Source organism: Balaenoptera acutorostrata, chromosome 9 (assembly GCF_949987535.1).
Source record: "Balaenoptera acutorostrata chromosome 9, mBalAcu1.1, whole genome shotgun sequence".
Classification (NCBI taxonomy): Eukaryota; Metazoa; Chordata; class Mammalia; order Artiodactyla; family Balaenopteridae; genus Balaenoptera; species Balaenoptera acutorostrata.
Window position 1 is genome coordinate 42,443,918 of NC_080072.1, and position 19,557 is coordinate 42,463,474.

The 19,557-nt window shown below is 40.0% G+C and overlaps 1 protein-coding gene across 1 annotated transcript in view; it reads right to left on the reverse strand.

Moving 5' to 3' along the window:
* Nucleotides 1–9,184: 9,184 nt before the first annotated feature.
* LOC103008046 (calcitonin receptor-stimulating peptide 1-like) overlaps nucleotides 9,185–19,557 on the reverse strand; it is an 88,679-nt gene continuing 78,306 nt past the window's right edge. The window contains exon 4 of the mRNA XM_007175152.1: nucleotides 9,185–9,265. Within this exon, the coding sequence (XP_007175214.1) occupies nucleotides 9,185–9,265 (81 nt within the window). The remainder of the gene's footprint in view (nucleotides 9,266–19,557) is intronic.

The following is a 19,557-nucleotide window of genomic DNA, read 5'->3' on the forward strand; positions in this document are numbered from 1 at the left end:
TAAATGTTTCAGACATTAAAAAAAAAAAAAGAAGTTATGACCAATTCAACTATACAAAATGAAGCAATCAGAGGATTAAGAATTGTAAAGAAAGAGATAAACCTATCTCTATTTGCAGATAATAAAATTAAGTGTCTGGAAATCCAAAAGAACAAAAGGACTATGCTTTAATAAAATAACAAATTAATTGTAAAGTCAGTGTACACAATCAATAATCCCAAGTTTAAACAAAAGGTAGTTAAGAGATATAATGGATGAGAAAAATCCATCTAAAATAGGAAGAAAAACAAAAGAAATATAGAGAAAAAAAAGAGAAAAGAGAAACAAAGAGAGAAAGAAGAAAAAGAAAATACTTAGAACAAGAAATAGCCACAGCCTAATAAGTCACAACATAGGTTTGAACAAATGGAAATTTTCCTTCTTTCCTGAGTTGAAAGACTTAACATTAAATCTGTTAGTTTTCCCTAAATTAATTTATAAATTTCCAATTAAAATATCAGCATACATTTTTTACAAGCTAGACAAGTTCATCATAAAGCTAATTTAGTAGAACCAAGAAATAAGAAAAACCCTAAAAAAGAACAAAGTGGAGGCTGGCCCTATCAAATATAAAAACATATTTAAAAGCCTCTAAAACAGTAAGTATACTATTGATGCACAGATAGTCAGACAGTCTAATGATATAAAATAGAAAATACAAAAATAAACCCAATAGCATATGGTAATTTGTGTGACAAAAGCAATAATTCAAATAAGTAGAGAAAAGATAGGTTTTTAAAATGTGGTATTGAGATAAGTGGATAGCTTAATAGAAAAAGATAAAGTTCGATCCACTTCTCACACCATAAACTCCAAATGAATCAAATGTCTAAATAGAAGTGACAACACCATAGAACTACTACAGGAAAGCTGAGGAGAATTCCTCTACAACTGCAAGTAGAAAAAACTTTCCTTACTATGACTAAAAACTCAGAAACAATGAGAAAAGACTGAGCTATCTAATCTCATATAAATAAAACTTTTGCATGAAGAAAAAAAAACATGAAAGCAAGGTTTAAAAAAAACGGAAAACTAGGGAAATGTTTATAACTTACATCACAGATAAAGGGTTGATATCCTTAATAAAGAGTGTCTAGGGGCTTCCCTGGTGGCACAGTGGTTGAGAATCTGCTTGCTAATGCAGGGGACACGGGTTCGAGCCCTGGTCTGGGAAGATCCCACATGCCGCAGAGCAGCTAGGCCCGTGAGCCACAATTACTGAGCCTGCGCGTCTGGAGCCTGTGCTCTGCAACAAGAGAGGCCACGATAGTGAGAGGCCCGCACACTGCGATGAAGAGTGACCCCCGCTTGCCACAACTAGAGAAAGCCCTCGCACAGAAACGAAGACCCAACACAGCCATAAATAAATAAATAAATAAAGATGGGGGGGGGGAAATACTTGTCTTCTGCTTATTCTCAACATCAAAAAACCATGGAAATTTATTTTAAATAAATAAATAAATAAAGAGTGTCTAGGGCTTCCCTGGTGGCGCAGTGGTTGAGAATCTGCCTGCTAATGCAGGGGACACGGGTTCGAGCCCTGGTCTGGGAAGATCCCACATGCCGCGGAGCGGCTGGGCCCGTGAGCCACAGCTGCTGAGCCTGTGCGTCTGGAGCCTGTGCCCCGCGGCGGGAGGGGCCGCGGTGGTGAGAGGCCCGCGCACCGCGATGAAGAGCGGTCCCCGCACCACGATGAAGAGTGGCCCCCACTTGCCGCAACTAGAGAAAGCCCTCGCACGAACCGAAGACCCAGCACAGCCAAAAATATATAAATAAAAAAAAAAAAAGAGTGTCTAAAAATAAAGAATTTTGATCCACCTCCTAGAGTAATGAAAATAAAAACAAAAGTAAACAAATGGGACCTAATGAAACTTAAAAGCTTTTGCACAGCAAAGGAAACCATACACAAAACAAAAAGACAACCCTCAGAATGGGAGAAAATATTTGCAAACAAAGCAACATGACAAGGGATTAATCTCCAAAATATACACACAGTTCATGCAGCTCAATATCAAAAAAACAAATAACCCAATCAAAAAATGGCCAGAAGATCTAAATAGACATTTCTCCAAAGAAGACATACAGATGGCCAAAAAGCACATGAAAAGATGCTCAACATCACTAATTATTAGAGAAATGCAAATCAAAAGTACAATGAGGTATCACCTCACACCAGTCAGAATGGCCATCATCAAAAAAATCTACAAACCATAAATGCTGGAGAGGGTGTGGAGAAAAGGGAACCCTCCTACACTGTTGGTGGGAATGTAAATTGGTACACCCACTATGGAGAACAGTATGGAGGTTCCTTAAGAAACTAAAAATAGAACTACTATATGACCCAGCAATCCCACTCCTGGGCATATATCTGGAAAAAAACATAATTTGAAAAGACACATGCACCCCAATGTTCACTGCAGCACTATTTACAATAGCCAAGACATGGAAGCAACCTAAACATCCATCAACGGAGGAATGGATAAAGAAGATGTGGCACATATACAATGGAATATTACTCAGCCATAAAAAACAAAATAATGCCACTTGCAGCAACATGGATGGACCTAGAGATTTTCATACTGAGTGAAGTAAGTCAGACACAGAAAGACAAATATCATATCACTTATATGTGGAATCTAAAAAAAGGGTACAAATGAACTTATTTACAAAACAGAAGTAGAGTCACGGATGTAGAAAACAAACTTATGGTTATCAGGGGAGGGAGAGGGATAAATTGGGAGATTGGGATTGACACATACACACTACTATATATAAAATAGATAACTAATAAGAACCTACTGTATAGCACAGGGAACTCTACTCAATACTCTGTAATGACCTATATGGAAAAAGAATCTAAAAAAAAAAAAGAATGGTTATATGTATATGTATAACTGATTCACTTTGCTGTACACCTGAAACTAACACAACGTTGTAAATCAACTATACTCCAATAAAAATTTTTTTCAAAAATAAATAAAAATAAAGAAGAAAACCAACAATGTTGGAGAAGAATGGGCTGACATAGACAATTCTCAGAGAAAGAAATGCAAACAGACCTTAACAGATGAAAGGTTCCTAGCGTGACTCATAACAAGGGAAAAAGGTACAAATTAAAATCTATTGAGAGAACATTATTCACCTATCAGATGAGCAAAATTTCAGAGTTTGACAGCATGCTCTGTTGTCTAGGCTGAGCAGAACAGGCACTCTCATTCATTGCTAGGAAAGATTCCTAGCCTTCAAAGAATGAACTGTAATACACAAAACAAACCTGATGAGTCTAAAAAAATTATGCTGAGTAAAAGAAACAAGACACAAAAGAGTACATCTTGTATGATTCCATTTATGTAAAATACTAAAACTGGCAAAAACAAAACTATACAGAAGGAAAGTAGATCAATGATTGACAGTTCTGGGGATTAACTGCAAGAGAATACATTTAAGGCTAAGAAAGTAATCTATATCTTGATTGTAGTGGTGGTTATATTTGTCAAAACTTGTCAAATTATAAAATGAATGCATTTACTTTTATATAAATTACACATCAATAAAGTTGATTTTTTAGAAAAAACTATTAGAAGAGTTAAATAGAATAAAGAAAGGAAGGAAAGGGGAAGGGAAGGGAGGGAAGGGAGGGAAGGGAGGGAAGGGAGGGAAGGGAGGGAAGGGAGGGAAGGGAGGGAGGGAGGAAGAAACAAACTTGGTTCATACCAAACAAAACAAGAAAAAAAGGAAAAGAAACAAAGATCAGATAAGACAAAAGCAAAATAAAGAGAAGACAGAAGACAAACTACATCAGAAATTATACTATGTAAATGGACTAAATATTCCAATTAAAGACAAAGATTGTAGGACTGTCTAAAAAAACAAGACCTAACTATATGCTATTTATAAATGTGAAAGTAAAAGAATGGGAAAAGATATGCCATGAAAACACTAACTACAATGCATTTATGTGGCAATATTAATATAAGCAAACTTTAAGGTAAGGAGTCCTATTAGTGATAAAGGACATTTCAAGATCTTAAAATAGGTAAATTCAACACTAAGAAAAAAAATCCTAAATTTTAAATCTACTAATAGCATAATTCAAAAAGGTACATGCACCCCTATGTTCATAGCAGCACTAATCACAATAGCCAAGACATGGAAACAACCTAAATGTCCATTAACAGATGAATGGATAAAGAAGATGTGGTACATATACACATGGAATACTACTCATTTCGAAGAATGAAATAATGCCATTTACAGCAAGATGGATGGACCTAGAGATTATCATACTAAGTAAGTCAGAAAGAGAAAGACAGATACCATATGATAACACTTACATGTGAAATCTAAAATATGGCACAAATGAACCTACCTACGAAACAGAAACAGACTCACAGACATACAGAACAGACATGTGGTTGCCAAGGGGGAGGGGGTTGGGAGAAGGATGGAGTTGGAGGCTGCGGTTAGCAGATGCAAACTATTACATATAGAATGGATAAACAACAGGTCCTACTGTATAGTACAGGGAACTATATTCAATATCCCATGATAAACCATAATGGAAAAGAATATAAAAAAGAATGTATATATATATATATATATATATATATATGTATAACTGAATCACTTTTCTATACAGCAGAAATTAACACAACATTGTAAATCAACTATACTTGGATTTTTAAGAAATAAAATAAATAAAAAATAAATAAATAAAAAATAAATTAAAAGTCTTCCAAATATTAAAAAAGAAAAATAATTACAAAATACCTAAATATTTGGAAATTAAGCAATGCACTTGTAAATAACCCATGCATCAAAAAAGAAATCATAATGAAAAATTGAAAATATTTTGAATGGAAAATAAAAATATGGCATAGCAAAATTTGTGGACTAGAGCTGAAAACGATTATGGAAAAAAATTACAACACTCTGTCTCTGTCTCTGTTTCTGTCTTTCTCTGTCTCTGTCTCTCTGTCTCTGTCTCTCTGTCTCTCTGTTTCTCTCTCTCTCTCTCTTTATATATATATATACCTTTTTTTTTTTTTTTTTGGCCATGCCATGCAGCATGTGGGATCTTAGTTCCTTGACCAGGGATCAAACCTGCGCCCCTTGCAGTGGAAGCGTGGAGTCTGAACCACTGGACCACCAGGTAAGTCGTAGATATATGTATTTTAAAAAACGAAAGATTGAGACTGTTTCCTTAGCTTTCATCTCAAGAAGCTAGAAAAAAAAGAACATAAATTAAACGCAAAGAAAGAAGAAAGAGGGCTTCCCTGGTGGCGCAGTGGTTGAGAATCTGCCTGCCAATGCAGGGGACACGGGTTCGAGCCCTGGGCTGGGAAGATCCCACATGCCGGGGAGCAACTAGGCCCGTGAGCCACAATTACTGAGCCTGTGCGTCTGGAGCCTGTGCTCCGCAACAAGAGAGGCCGCGAAAATGAGAGGCCCACGCACCGCGATGAAGAGTGGCCCCCACTTGCTGCAACGAGAGAAAGCCCTCACACAGAAACGAAGACCCAACACAGCCATAAATAATAAAATAAATTTAAAAAAAAAAAAAGAAAGAAGAAAGAATAAAATAATAAAGATAAGAATAGAAAGTAATGAAATAGAAAGCAGATAGAAAATAGAGAAAATCAAAAAGCCGAAAGTTGATTCTTTGAGATTAATATAATTACAAGCCCCCAGCAACACTGAGCAAGATATCTAATATCAAAAAAAAAAAAAAAAGATATCTAATATCAGGAATAAAAAGGGGAACATCACTAGAGATCCTACATATATTAAAAGATAATAAGAGGATATTATGAATAATTTTATGCCAGTGATTTTGATAATTTAGATAAAATAAATTCCTTGAAAAAGACAAGTTACCAAAATTTACATGAGAAAATGAAAAATCTGAATAGTGCTATATCTGATAAAAAACTTGAATATATAATTTAAACCCCTCCTACTCCAAGAAGGAAGAAATATCACCAATCAAAGAAAAATTATACCAGAGGAAAAAAATGAACATTTCCCAACTCATTTAATGAACCTGGTATAATTCCACCAAAACACGTAAGGACATTACAAGGAAAGCAAAATACAGGCAAATATATCTCATGAATGTGGACTCAGTAATCCTAAACAAACAAACAAAAAATCAAAATAAAAACAATCAATATGGAAAAAATAATAATAATCATGACCAGATGGTATTTATTCCAGGAATACAAGGTTGGTTTTACATTCAAAATTCAATGTAGGGACTTCTCTGGTGGTGCAGTGGTTAAGAATCCGCCTGCCAGTGCAGGGGACACAGGTTCGATCCCTGGTCCGGGAAGATCCCACATGTCACGGAGCAACTAAGCCTGTGCGCCACCACTGAGCCTGCGCTTTAGAGCCCGCAGGACACAGCTACTGAGCCCGCGCACCACAACTACTGAAGCCCGTGTGCCGAGAGCCCGTGTTCAGCAACAAGAGAAGCCACCGCAATGAGAAGCCCAAGCACCGCAATAAAGAGTAGCCCCCGCTCGTCACAACTAGAGAAAGCCCGCATGCAGCAAGGAAGAGTCAGAGCAGCCAGAAATAAATAAATTAATAAATATATTAATTAATTAATTAATTAATTAATTAAAATTCAATGTAATTCCCTACATTAGCAAAATAAATGAAAAACACCATATGATGAGTATATACCATTATTCAATAATAGAAACCAAGGCTCCTTCCAGAAAGGACTGAATCTAGGGCTGGGACAGGGAATATAAGTTAACATAAACCTGGATTATATTGTAATGCCAGACAGTAAGGAAATACTCGAGAAATAAAGGCTTGTCAAAAGGACACAGAAGCCCAACTGAAAGAGCTCACAATGGCCAAAGCTGGAACAATCTGAGCAACAATGTAAGTGATATAATATTGTATTATAATGTAAATTATAAAGTAAATGAGTTCATACTGACATAAATAATAAATGATTTAATAAATAAAGAGAGAGAAGAGACAAATATTTCTTACAGAAGAATTCCAAACAATATATCTAAATACTACTGTTGGGAAAGGAAGTCTCATGCACGCAATCCATCCACCCCCACTGGGCCACTAAGAGTGGGCCTTGGGCCTGGAACACCTCCTTAGCAAGAGATAAAGAGCCCTCACAGCCGTGCCAGGCTTATTGCCTGTGTGAGAATATTTCTCCCGATCTCAGACTCAGTGAGTGTTTCTTTGTTCTGCTTAAGCATGTATATCAATAGCCAACACCTCCAGTTTTCAGTATTTCAGACTCCATAGGGGAGGTGGGGAGGAATCCTTCTTCTGTGGCAGGAGATGGGTACATGTAGGCCAGTTGCCCTGAGTCAGATGGGGGCACCAACCAGCCATGAGGGACCAAGGCACAGTATTGGAGCTGATCTTGTTTGGTCTCTTCTCTCTGTGAGTAAAGTGTTGTTCCGTCCAGTGCTTGACTGTGTTGTGATTTCCTTGGTGACTCTGATACGCAGCTGCAGTGGGCAGAAGTGTCTGGACTTTTATTCCTGGTGGCTGGCATTGTGATGATCTTTGCTATTCTTTGTAGTTGGAGTCCTGCCCTGGGATTGGTCACCGGTACACAGTATTCTGCTCAACAACTACCCCCTCTAGGAGATGGAGCTTAATATCCCTCCTTTTGTGTGAGCTGGACTTCCGAAGAACACAATATGGAAAGCGAAAAACAGTAACTTTACAGTGGAGAGACCTGGCAGACACTACTGGGACGAAGTAATCAAGGTTAACGTACTAGTGATAGCTCATGTTGATAGTACATGCCCTGATTTGATGAGAACAGCACTTCACTTCTGTGATATTCTTCCCCAAATCCTAAAGCTCCAATATAAACATGAGGAAAGCATTAGACAAATCCAAATTGAGAGGCATTCTACAAAATATCGACTAGAACTCTTCAAAATTCTCAAGGTCACTTAAAAAAGACAAAACGAAAACAAATGCCTAAAAAAAAAAGAAAGAAAAAACTGTCCACAACACTGTAAACCAACTATACTCCAATAAAAAGTAATTTAAAAAAAATAACACATGGACTTAAAAGCCAATCAAAACTGAAGCAAATGATTGGCAATTTAATAAAAAGAAAGAAAGAAAAGAAAGGAAGGAAGGAAGAAAGGAAAGAAAGAAAGAAAGAAAGAAAGAAAGAAAGAAAGAAAGAAAAGAAAAGAAAAGAAAAGAAAAGAAAGAAAGAAAGAAAGAGAAAGAAAGAAAGAGAGAAAGAAAGAAAGAAGGAAAGAAAGAAATGAGGGAGGCAGGGAGGGAGGAAAGAAAGAGGGAGGGAGGGAGGAAGAAAGAAACTCACAGACCAGAGGAGACTAAGGAAACATGATGACAAAATGTAATGTGGTATCCTGGATTGCATCTTGGGACAGAAAAAGGACATTAGTGAAAAAACTGGTGAAATTTGAAAAATGTCTAGAGTTTAGTTAATAGTAACATACCAACCTTAATATCTTAGTTTTGACTAATGTAACCTGGTTATGTAAGATGCAAAACTAGGCAAAAGGGGGTGAAAAGTACACAGGAACTCTCTGTACTATCTTTGTAACTTTGCTGTAAATCTAAAATTATTCCAAAATAAAAAGTTTATTTTAAAAATGGGTGGATGCATGGAAAGAACTGGAATGAGCTTATTTTGCATACTGCTTTACAGCAAAAAGATACTCTTCAATATCAAAAAGAGTGTAATGTGCATGTTTTCCACAAAAGTTTTCTAATTTACAATACTTTCCTTATAAATCAAAAGAAGTGGCAAGTTCAGTTTCACCATGACCTAGAAGAAAAGGATGAACGTGTAATCAAGGATCATGTCGCACAGCTTGAATGACTGCAATTATTTTTTAAATGATCTGTGTTTTAAATTAGCTTCATTGAAATGTCTTAGATGGATGAACTCAGAATCATAGAGGAAAGTCAGACTTGCCCATCTCCTCTCCCTACAACACACATCTAGTGGGCTCAGAATATGGGCCTCTACCCTGATTTAACTTGTCTCTTCTCCATGACCATTAGACAAGTCACTTCTTCCTGAGGTGTCTAACCACTCAAGTCTGAAGGCCCCTGCAGTGCCAGCTGAAGACCTTGGAGCCCATATTGGTGGGCACAACGTTGCTCTTCACCCTCCCCACCCCAACTGCTCAGCGACTGGCCAACAGGTGGCCAGGGTCATGCAAGTGGCAATGTTGCAGGCTCTCTTCTGGGCAGTGATATGAAAGAGAAAGGACTGTGAGTTTCTGATGTTAAGAGAGTCCAGGGGAGAAGACCCTATCCCAAGGGACTTTCATAAAAAGAATTAATGTTCTGGGTTGCATCACTTAACCAATTAAGTTTCTCTCCTAAACATAATCATCAAGACAGAAGATCGTAAGAGCCATTAGAGGAAATTATCATACCAATCTTTGCTAGGAGCCCTCCCCAAAGAATGTCACAGAAAACCCAGAACCCAGTGAGATTCCTGGTTCCTGACTGTGGGGCACACACTCCACACACTCTTCCCTGCTCTTCCATCCCTTACAGTCAGTCCCTTCGGTGCCAGCAAGGGGTGACTGACAAAGGCCAGAAGAACCTCAGTGAATGTCGGGGTTACTCCCAGTCCCACTCTGAGGCACACAAGGAGTCTCTAGAGGTCACACCCCAAGGACAAGCATCAAATACACCTCCACAGGAAAATAAAAAATCCCCGTCTTACTTGGAAAAGGCCCAGAAAACAGGCTTTGCAACATCCTCTTTCGAAATGTTTACCGGAACCTCAGCACAGCTGTTCTTGGTGCTGTTCTTGGTCATAGGAACCATCTGCCAAATCCTGGGTCACGTCATCCTGGGTTACCCCTACTTCTCAGCATTCCCTCAAGGCCTGGAACCTGGGCCAGAGCAATGACCACCACAGCTCAGGCCTTTTAGACCTGTCCCCACTCAGCAAATGGACCCCCTTCTCCAGGCCTCTTTCCTCTGCACTTTGAAGTTCAAAGCTGCCCGTGAACATGGATGGTATGGAAGCTCAAAAGCAAAAGTGCAGGAAGAGGTACCCAGGTCTGGGGATTTCAGGGTTTGCTCAGGTTTGGAGAGCCTGAGCCCCATCCCATGGGTCTAGTCCACCCAGAGGGCTTTCTGCTGGATACGGCTGAAGCAGGAAGGCTCATCATCTGCATCCTCAAGTACTGAGAAATCTGGGACTTATCTTTCCTAGTGCTAAGTTGTTCGTTTACTTCAATACACTGTAGCCTACAACCACTGATGTATGTGCGCCCCCTCACCCCACCACCACACACACACACAGAGTTCTTCCCATACATCCATCAGGGTAGAGGCTGCCCCTCCACAGGCCATTTGCACAGCGACCATGCGCCAGACCTCTGCGTGGGTAGGCCAGTCCACGCTAGTTCACCTACTGCCCCCTACCTGGACTAAAGAGCCTGATGCACTTCAGCCCATCTTCCAGCACCCTCCAGCAGAAGGCATGATGCACTGCAGGCCTGAAGTTTACCAAGCATCTGTATTCAGCTGAGGACAACCACTCTCACTGATTGCTCCCAGCCTCACCTGGGTCATGGTATTCTAAATTCACGCCCCAGAAGGGGCTGGCTACCTCCCAGCCACCTCCCCATAACTCATTCATTATGATTCCCAGAATCATTCTGGCAGAGGACCCGAGCACAGATGCCAACATATGCAGTCCTTACACACAGACCATCAAACTGTACACTTGCCTTCACCTATTCTCAGCTGTGAACAAAGAATGTCACCTGCCATGTCAGTAAACAAAGGATGTTGCGGCCATCAAGCCATCAGCCTCTGCAGCCACCCCCAGTGGTGCACCCTGCAGAGGATTCAAGATGGAGAAAAACAGGATACTGGCTCTAGATAGTCAAGGTGCATACCAAAGGAATGATTTCATTAAGCCCAGACTCTTGCATCTTCCCATACAGAGAAAAGCATTAAATTCATTAACTTGAGATGTCTGTTTTTTCTCTAATTAGCAGTAATCTTTTGATGTTTGGCTACCTGGGTCGGGGGCGGAGGGTTTGTGTTTGTTTGTTTTGCAAAACTCCTGTATATCCTAACTCCTCCCTTACCTCTTCAGAATAGTTCCTCGGAGCTATCTGAGAGCCTATCTCCCAGGCTTAGGTCCTCAGTAAGTCCACCAAACAAAAGTTAATTCTCAACTTTTAGGTTGTGCGTTCTTTTTCAGTAGACACTGCAAATAAAACTTCTTTCTCGAGTGGACACTTTGCATGACTTGACCTGGCTCTGAGCAAATGTACGATGATATAGCACACCCTGCAGTCTCCTGGTGTGGGTTTCCTCATACTGGCTCTTGGCCTGGAAGCAAAAGTAAGAATCCATGGTGGGGTCAAGACTGAGGACTCAGTGGGCTCTGGGCAAGCACGGGGTTCTGACACCCCCAGCTCCTGGGGATAGTGCACCTAGGCATTGGGTTGTCACTGGGGTCTGCCAGTGTGCTGGCCATTGTTCCTTTGACGACTGCAGAGTGGTGCTGTTTTCATGCCTTTTTTGCCCCTCCCAGGATATGACCCAGAAAGGCAGATCCTTTCCAGAGGCTGGTGCTCAGCGAATGTTCCCAGAAAAAGCTCTATGAAAACTGATTTAATTCTTAGAAGACCCCTCAGTCTGAAATCTGCCTGCGCTGATGGTCCAGTGCTTCCTCAGATCCCCAAAATAAAAGCCACCCTATCAGACCCGTGGGCTGCCAGACACCTAGGAGTAGTGAGTGCTAGAGCAACCTGTGTGGATACATTAGGTTTGGGTCTAGCAAGTTAAAACCATTTTGCTAGTGGACTTTTGTTAGATGGAGGAGTAGGAAGTGCTGGGAATTCATCTCCCCAGCTAGAGAGAGACAGTTGCCCTGGCAGAATCTGACTGAGGTAACCATTCTGGAATTTCGTTGACTCCATGAACGTTATATAATGATCTTATTTTTGTTACAGCTTTTAACTTAAAGTCTATTTTGTCTGACATAAATGTAGCTACACTTGCTCTCTTGGTTTACATTTTCATGGAATATCTTTTTCTATTCCTTCACGTTGAGCCTCTGTGTGTCCTTATAGCTGGACTGAGGAGTCTTGTAGGCAACATATAGTTCGCTCTTATTTTCTTATCCATTAAGCCACTCTATGTCTTTTAATGGGAGAATTTAATCCAGTGCACTTAAAGTAAATATTGATAGGTAAGGATTTACAAATGCCATCTTACTGTTTTCTGGCTGTTTGTTGTTCCCTTGTTCCTTTCTTCCTCTCTTGCTGTCTTTGTGAATTGATGATTTTCTGTAGTGGTATGTTTCCCTTCTCTTCATCCTTTGTGTATCTACTGTAGGTTTTTCCTTTGTGGTTACCGTGAGGCTTACACAAAACATCTTATAGATATTACAGTCTATGTTAAGCTGATAACTTCGAATTCGTACGTGATGTGATTTGTAATAAAAACTGTCTTCGTCCCCTTTTCTGTCAGAGCTCCTAAAACCCTGGGACTTGCCTGTGATGAAAGGTGTCTCTTGTTATGTTAATGAGCTGACTTGTGAAATACACCTAAGGATGGGGGCTTGTTGCCTGGAGAAACAAACAGGTGATTAGAGGGTTGGTACTTTCCAGTCCCATCCCCCTGACCTCAAGGGAGAGGGAGGAGCTGGAGGTTGACTCAACCACCAATTGCCAATGATTTAATCAACTATGCCTATACAATAAAGCTACCATAAAATCCAAAAGGGTAGCTTCAGAGAGGTTCTGGGTTGGTGAACACATGGAGATTTGGGGACAGTGGTGCTCAGAGGGGGCATGGAAGCTCCATGCCCTTTCCCCATATCCTTTTGTCCTTTGCATGTGTGTCTCTCTCTCTCTTTTTTTTTTTGTCTGCACTGCACGGCTTGCAGGATCTTAGTTCCCTGACCAGGAATTGAACCCAGGCCCTCAGCAGTGAAAGCATGGAGTCCTAACCACTGGACCACCAGGAATTCCCTCCTGTGCATCTCTTTTATCTGGATGTTCCTGAGTTATATCCTTTTACAATAAACCAGTAATCTGCTAAGAAAAATTTCTCTGAGTTCTGTGAGCTGCTCTAGCAAATTAATCAAAGCCAAGGAGGAGGCTGTTGGAACCTCCAGTCTATAGCCAGTCAGTCAGAAGCACAGGTGACAACCTGGTCTTGGAACTGACGTCTGAAGGCATGGGGGGAGTCTTGCAGGACTGAGCCCTTAATCTGTGAGATCTAATGCTATCACCTGGGAGATATGAAACAGCAGAACCCTGTGGGGCCCTCCCTGGTACAAATCCTCTTTCTGTGTCCCCCCCATTTCTTGTTTGTGAGAGATAGACTTCATTCAGCCTCCTTGACCTTCCCTGAGTTCCAAAAGGCAGATTCAAACAGTTGCTAATCAGGGAAAGGAGGGGGATGCAGAAACAAAGGAGAAGCAGTCAAGAAACAATAATGCAGCCTTGGGGCAGGGTTCTGGCTACTCCTCAAGGAATGTACATAACATCTTCTGAGTTCTTCTGCAGGAACTAAGGCCCCCACCCAGGTGGAGGATGGTAACTTCAGGCTGAGCACAAGATTCCTGGAGCACCGCCCTGTTACCTCACCACCAACCAATCAGAAGAAAGCCACGCACCTTGCAGCCGTCACCCCAAGTTTTGCCAAATTTAATAAAAACTTCTCCCTCAAAACCACCAGGGAGTTTGGGGTTTTTGAGCATGAGCCACTCATTCTCCTTGCTTGGCCCTGCAAAAAATCCTTTCTCTGCTCCAACCTCCAATATTTCAGTTTGTTTGGCCTTACTGTGTGTCTGACACACAAACTTGAGTTTGGTAACAGTGTCAGAACTGAGTAGAATTCTGAACCCAGCTGGTGTTGGAGAATTGCTTGGTGGAGTGAACCCCTAGTTGGAATTGTGATCTGAATTGTAGCACACAAAGACTCTACCCATTGTCAAATGACAAAACTAAAACAATTTAACAATGAGTTTAATGCCTTTTATTCAAGGGAAAGCAATTCATGGATTGAAAGTGTACAATCTTCACAAGCAGTGGAACACTCTTCCTAAGGGATTTTGGGTAAGAATGAGTTTTATAGAGTATTAAAAGAGGCAACTCAGAAATGCACAGTTGGCTAGGAGGTCCTATTTTCTAGGGTAAGGTAAGCCAGCTAAAGCTGAGTTGGAGGATTGTGATTGGGGTTAGGTATGCTTGACAGGTGTTTCCTGTTAAGTGCAGGCTGATTTAGGTTTAGATTTGTGATATGGCTGGGCCACTGGGCAGCCTCCAGTTTGTGGGTGCTGATATATACATTAACTTTATTACTTTTTACTCCCCTGTCCTCGTATTTTTTGTTCTTGATGTCACAGTTTACCTCTTTTTATATTGTGTATTCATTAATAAATTATTGTAGCTATTGTTATTTTTAATACTTTTGTCCTTTAATTTTTATACGAGAGTTAAGTGGTTAATACATCACCATTTTATGGCATTAGAGTATTCTGAATTTAACTAAATACCTTTATCAGTGTGATATATATTTTCATATGCATTCATGTTACTAATTAGCCCTATCAGCTGCTCTCCCAGCCGCCCCCCACCCCCCAGTTGCATGGCATGCCTCAGTATTCTGGATGAGGTGAGAAAGAAGTGGATCTCTTTGGCAGCATCCCACAAAGCTGGGGAAGCCAAGCACACAATCAAACACTGTCACTTTCCCCTGAGGGAGAAATCATAGGCCAAGAAGTTCTCTTTGTGCTGAACTGTGCTGCCTCCGGAGAAGAGTGATGTGAGTAAAGTGAAACTGTTCCACTATCTTCTTCAGTGCATCCAATCTCAGATTTTTTTTTCCCCTCTCCATTGGTGTGCACAAACCTATCCACCGGCCTCTTGGATGTCCACAAAAGCCTTCTCACCCATGGGTGATTGTCTAAATCAGTGTTCTTTGGAGGAAAGATGGTAGAAAACTCTTATTCTGCCGTGATGATGACATCATTCTCCTTAACAGACTTTAAAAGATAGACATCACATAAAGTATCTTCTCTGACCACATTGAGATGAAGTTAGAAATCAATAACAGAAGAAAAGCTGGAAAATTCACAAAATTTGTGAAAATTAAACGACACTTTCTGAAACAACTATTGGATGAAAGAAGAAATCACAAGGGAAATTAGAAAAGATTTAGAGACAAATGAAAATACAACATACGAAAACTTACGGGATGCAGCAAAAACAGTGCTAAGGGGAAAATGTACAGCTGTAAACGCTTATATTAAGAAACAAAGATGTTGGGACTTCCCTGGTGGTCCAGCAGTTAAGACTCTGTGCTCCCACTGCAGGAGGCCTGGGTTCGATCCCTGGTCAGGGAACTAGATCTCACATGTCACAACTAAGAGTTCACATGCCACAACTAAAGATCCCACATGCTGCAACTAAAAAGATCCCACATGCCGCAATGAAGATCAAAGATCCTGTGTGCCACAACTAAGACCTGGCACAGCCAAATAAATAAATAAATATTAAAAAAAAAGAAGGCTCAAGTTACTAAAATGAAATGAAAATGGGGATATTACTACTGATTCTACAGAAATAAAATGGATTATAAGAGTACTATGAACAATTGTATGCCTACAAATTGGAGAACCAAGATGAAATGGAAAAATTCCTAGAAACATAAAAGCTACCAAAACTAAATCATAAAGAAATAGAAAATTTGAATAGACCTGTAACCAAGGAGACTGATCAATAAGCAAATGTCTCTCAACTAAGAAAAGCCCTGATCCTGATGACTTCATGGTGAATTCTACCAAATATTTACAGAACTAATACCATTTCTTCTCAAACTTTTCCACAGGGACTTCCCTCATGGTCCAGTGGTTAAGAATCGCCTTTCACTGCAGGGGATGCAGGTTCAATGCCTGGTCGGGGAACTAAGATCCTACATGCCACAGGGCAACTAAGCCCGCATGCCGCCAACTACTGAGCCCACGCACTCTGGAGCCTGCACGCCACAACTAGAGAAGCCTGCGTGCCACACTGAAAGATCCCTCATGCCACAATGAAGATCCCGCATGCTGCAACGAAGACCCAATGCAGCCAAATAAATAAATATAAAAAAAAAAAAACTTTTCCACCAAATTGAACACTTCCTACTCATTTACTTTATGAGTCCAGCATTACCCTGATAGCAAAGTCAGGAAAAGACACTAAAACAACAACAACAACAACAACAAAGACCTACCAACCAATATTCTTTATGAACATTCATGCAAAAATCCTTAACAAAATTTCAGCAAACTGAATTCAGCATATTAAAGGGATTGCACACCATAACAAAAGGGATTTATTAATAGAAAGCAATAATAGTTCAACATACAAAAATTGGTCAGTGTAATACACCACATTAACAGAAAAAAAGGTGAAAAACCCTCATGATCATCTCAATTAATGTAGAAAAAGCATTAGACAAAATTCAATGTACTTTCATGATGAAAACACTCAACAAACTAGGAATAGAAGGAAACTACCTCAGCATAATAAAAGCCATATATGAAAAACCCACAGCAAACATCAAACTTGTATGATCAGGGCACTCACGATGGCTGTTCTCTTGCTCTCTGTACATCTCCTGCTTGACCAGTCCTTGCCTCACCTAGTCACCTGACTGACTTTCCCTCTTAATTATAGTGCCTAATCAGTAAATGCCTACATACTTGCCCCCAGCCCAGCTAAGTAATTGTTCTAATCTTTAGATCAGAACTATCTCCACTATGATAGTTTATCAAAGGGGTGTGCCCCTCTGCTGGTTTCCCTGGTAACCTTGACGTGAATTCCCCCTATAACTGGAAACCTCCCTCTTTCCTAGGTAGCAAAGACTACTACCATGTCCTGCCTGCCATCTGGGCACACACAGTGGGGTGTCACTCCAGGACCTTGCTTCAGACATGTAAGATTCCCCCTATCCATTAAACCATTGATGTCTCTGTCGCTGACTCCGGGCTCTTTCTTCTGTCTTGAGGCTGGGCAAGTACAGGGCTTGCAGGCCTGTCAGGTGCAGCCCAATAATACTCAATGATGAAAGACTGAAAGCTTTTCTTCTAAGTCAAGAACAAGGCAAGGATGTCTGCTTTCACCACATTTATTCAACATTGTACTAGAAACTCTAATCAGAGCAATTAGGCAAGAAGAAGAAAAGACATTCAAATTGGAAAGGAGGGAGTAAAATTATGTCTGTTCACAGATGATATTGAAACTGTGCAACTCAGATTGGGACTTGAACCCACAGTCTTTTAACTGAGATCACACACCTGGTCTCAGGACTTAATGAAGCTCAGGTTCTTGATGTCTCATTGCAGAAAGAATTCCCTGAGAGACAAAGTGATAGGTAAGAAGTTGATTTATTTAGAGAGCAACACACTCCACAGAGTGTGGGCCATCTCAGAAAGTGAGAGTGGCCCTGAAATATGGTGTGGTTAGTTTTCATGGGCTGGGTAATTTCATAGGCTAATGAGTGGGAGGATCATTCCCATTATTTCAGGGAAGGGGCAGAGATTTCCAGGAATTGGGCCGCTGCCCACTTTTTGGCTTTTTATGGTTAGCCTCAGAACTGTCATGGTGCTGGTGGGTGTGTCATTTATCATGCTAATGTATTACAATGAGCATATAATGAGGCTCAAGGTCTACTGGACGTCAAATCTTCTGCCATCTTGGACCCAGTTGGTTCTAACTAGTCTTTGTCATGTCCTATGGCTATGTCATTCTTTTCAAGGTTGTGCCCTGCCCCCTCCTCTCATGTTTCAATATGATCGTATATGTAGAACACCCTTAAGATGAAAAAAAAAAACCGTTAGAACTAATAAATGAGTTCAGCAAAGTAGCAGTATATAAAGTCTGTACACAAAAACTAGTTGCATTTCTACACACTAACAATCTGAAAAGGTAATTACAATAAACAATTCTATCTATAAGAGAATCAGTAAGAATAAAATATGAATTAACTAAGGAGGTGAAAGACTTGTACAAAGGAAATACAAAACATTGCTGAAAGAAACTGAAAATGATATAAAGAAATGGAAACACATCCCGTGTTCATGTATTAGAAGACTTAATATTGTTACGATGTCAATACCACCCAACTGTTACCAAGGCTGTTGCCCCAGAATCATACCCCTGCCCCTCCCTCGAGTGGAAACCAATTGCTCTTATCTAAGTTTCAGGAGGAAGCTGCAAAGTGAAAAACAAGAACTGGTTAGAACAAACTAGGCCCAAGATGGTGGAAGATTTTGACGTCCAGTAGACTTTGAGCCTCATTATACACTTATTGTAATATATTAGCATGCTGAATGACACACCCGCCAGTGCCATGACAGTTGACAACTGCCATGACAACAACCTGAAAAGCCAGTACAAGGACAAAAAGTAGTGTTACATTCTGGGTTCAAACCACACCCCTGTTCTCGGATAAGTCATGAATATTCCTCTCATTCTTTCCAAATCCCTCCCTTTTACTTTGACCCTCCTATATATATGGTGTCTCCACCTGAATTGGGTTGAGAAATTGATTTGCAAACTAAGTTCCTACTTCTCCATTCTTTGGCCATTGAATAAAGCTTGTGCCATTCTAGTCTCAACACTGGTTTTGTTATTAACTGTGGGAATCTGAGCAGAAAAAGAACCTCCCTGCCTGAGACAAGGGGTCTCAGCCCAGGCTAGGATTGTGGGGCAAGTCCAGGCAACCTATTCAGTAACACAACCAACCTACAGATTCAATGCAATCCCTATCAAAATTCCAATATGTTCTTTGCAGAAATGAAAAACCCATCCTAAACTTCATATGGTATCTTGAGGGACCCTGAATAGCCAAAACAATCTTGAAAAAGAAGAACAAAACTGGAGGACTACATTTCCTGATTTTAAAACTCACCACAAAGCTACAGTAATCAAAAAAAAAAAAAAGTGGTACCGTTATAAAGATAGACATATGGATGAAGTGAATAGAATAGAAAGCTCAGAAATAATCCCTCACACCTATGATCAGATGATTTTTGACAAGGGTGCAAAGACCATTCAATGGGAAAGGACTGTCTTTTTATCAATGGTACTGGGGAAATTGAATATCCACATGCAAAAGAATGAAGTTGGACTCTTACCTGACACCATATACAAAAATTAACTCAAAACAATCAAAGACCTAAATGTAAGACCTAAAAATATAAAACTCTTAGAAGAAGACATAGGGCAAAGTCTTCATGGCATTGGATTTGGCAATGATTTCTTGGATATGACACCAAAAGCCCAAACAACAAAAGAAAAAATAGACAAATTGGACTGGATGAAAGTTTTTAAATTTTGTACATCAAAAGACAATATTAACAGAGTAAAAAGGCAACCCACCAAATGGGAAAGAGTATCTGCAAATCGTATATCTGATAAGTGATTGACATCCAGAATATGTAGAGATCACTGAAAACTGAACAACACAAAAATAAATGGATTTAAAATGGGCAAG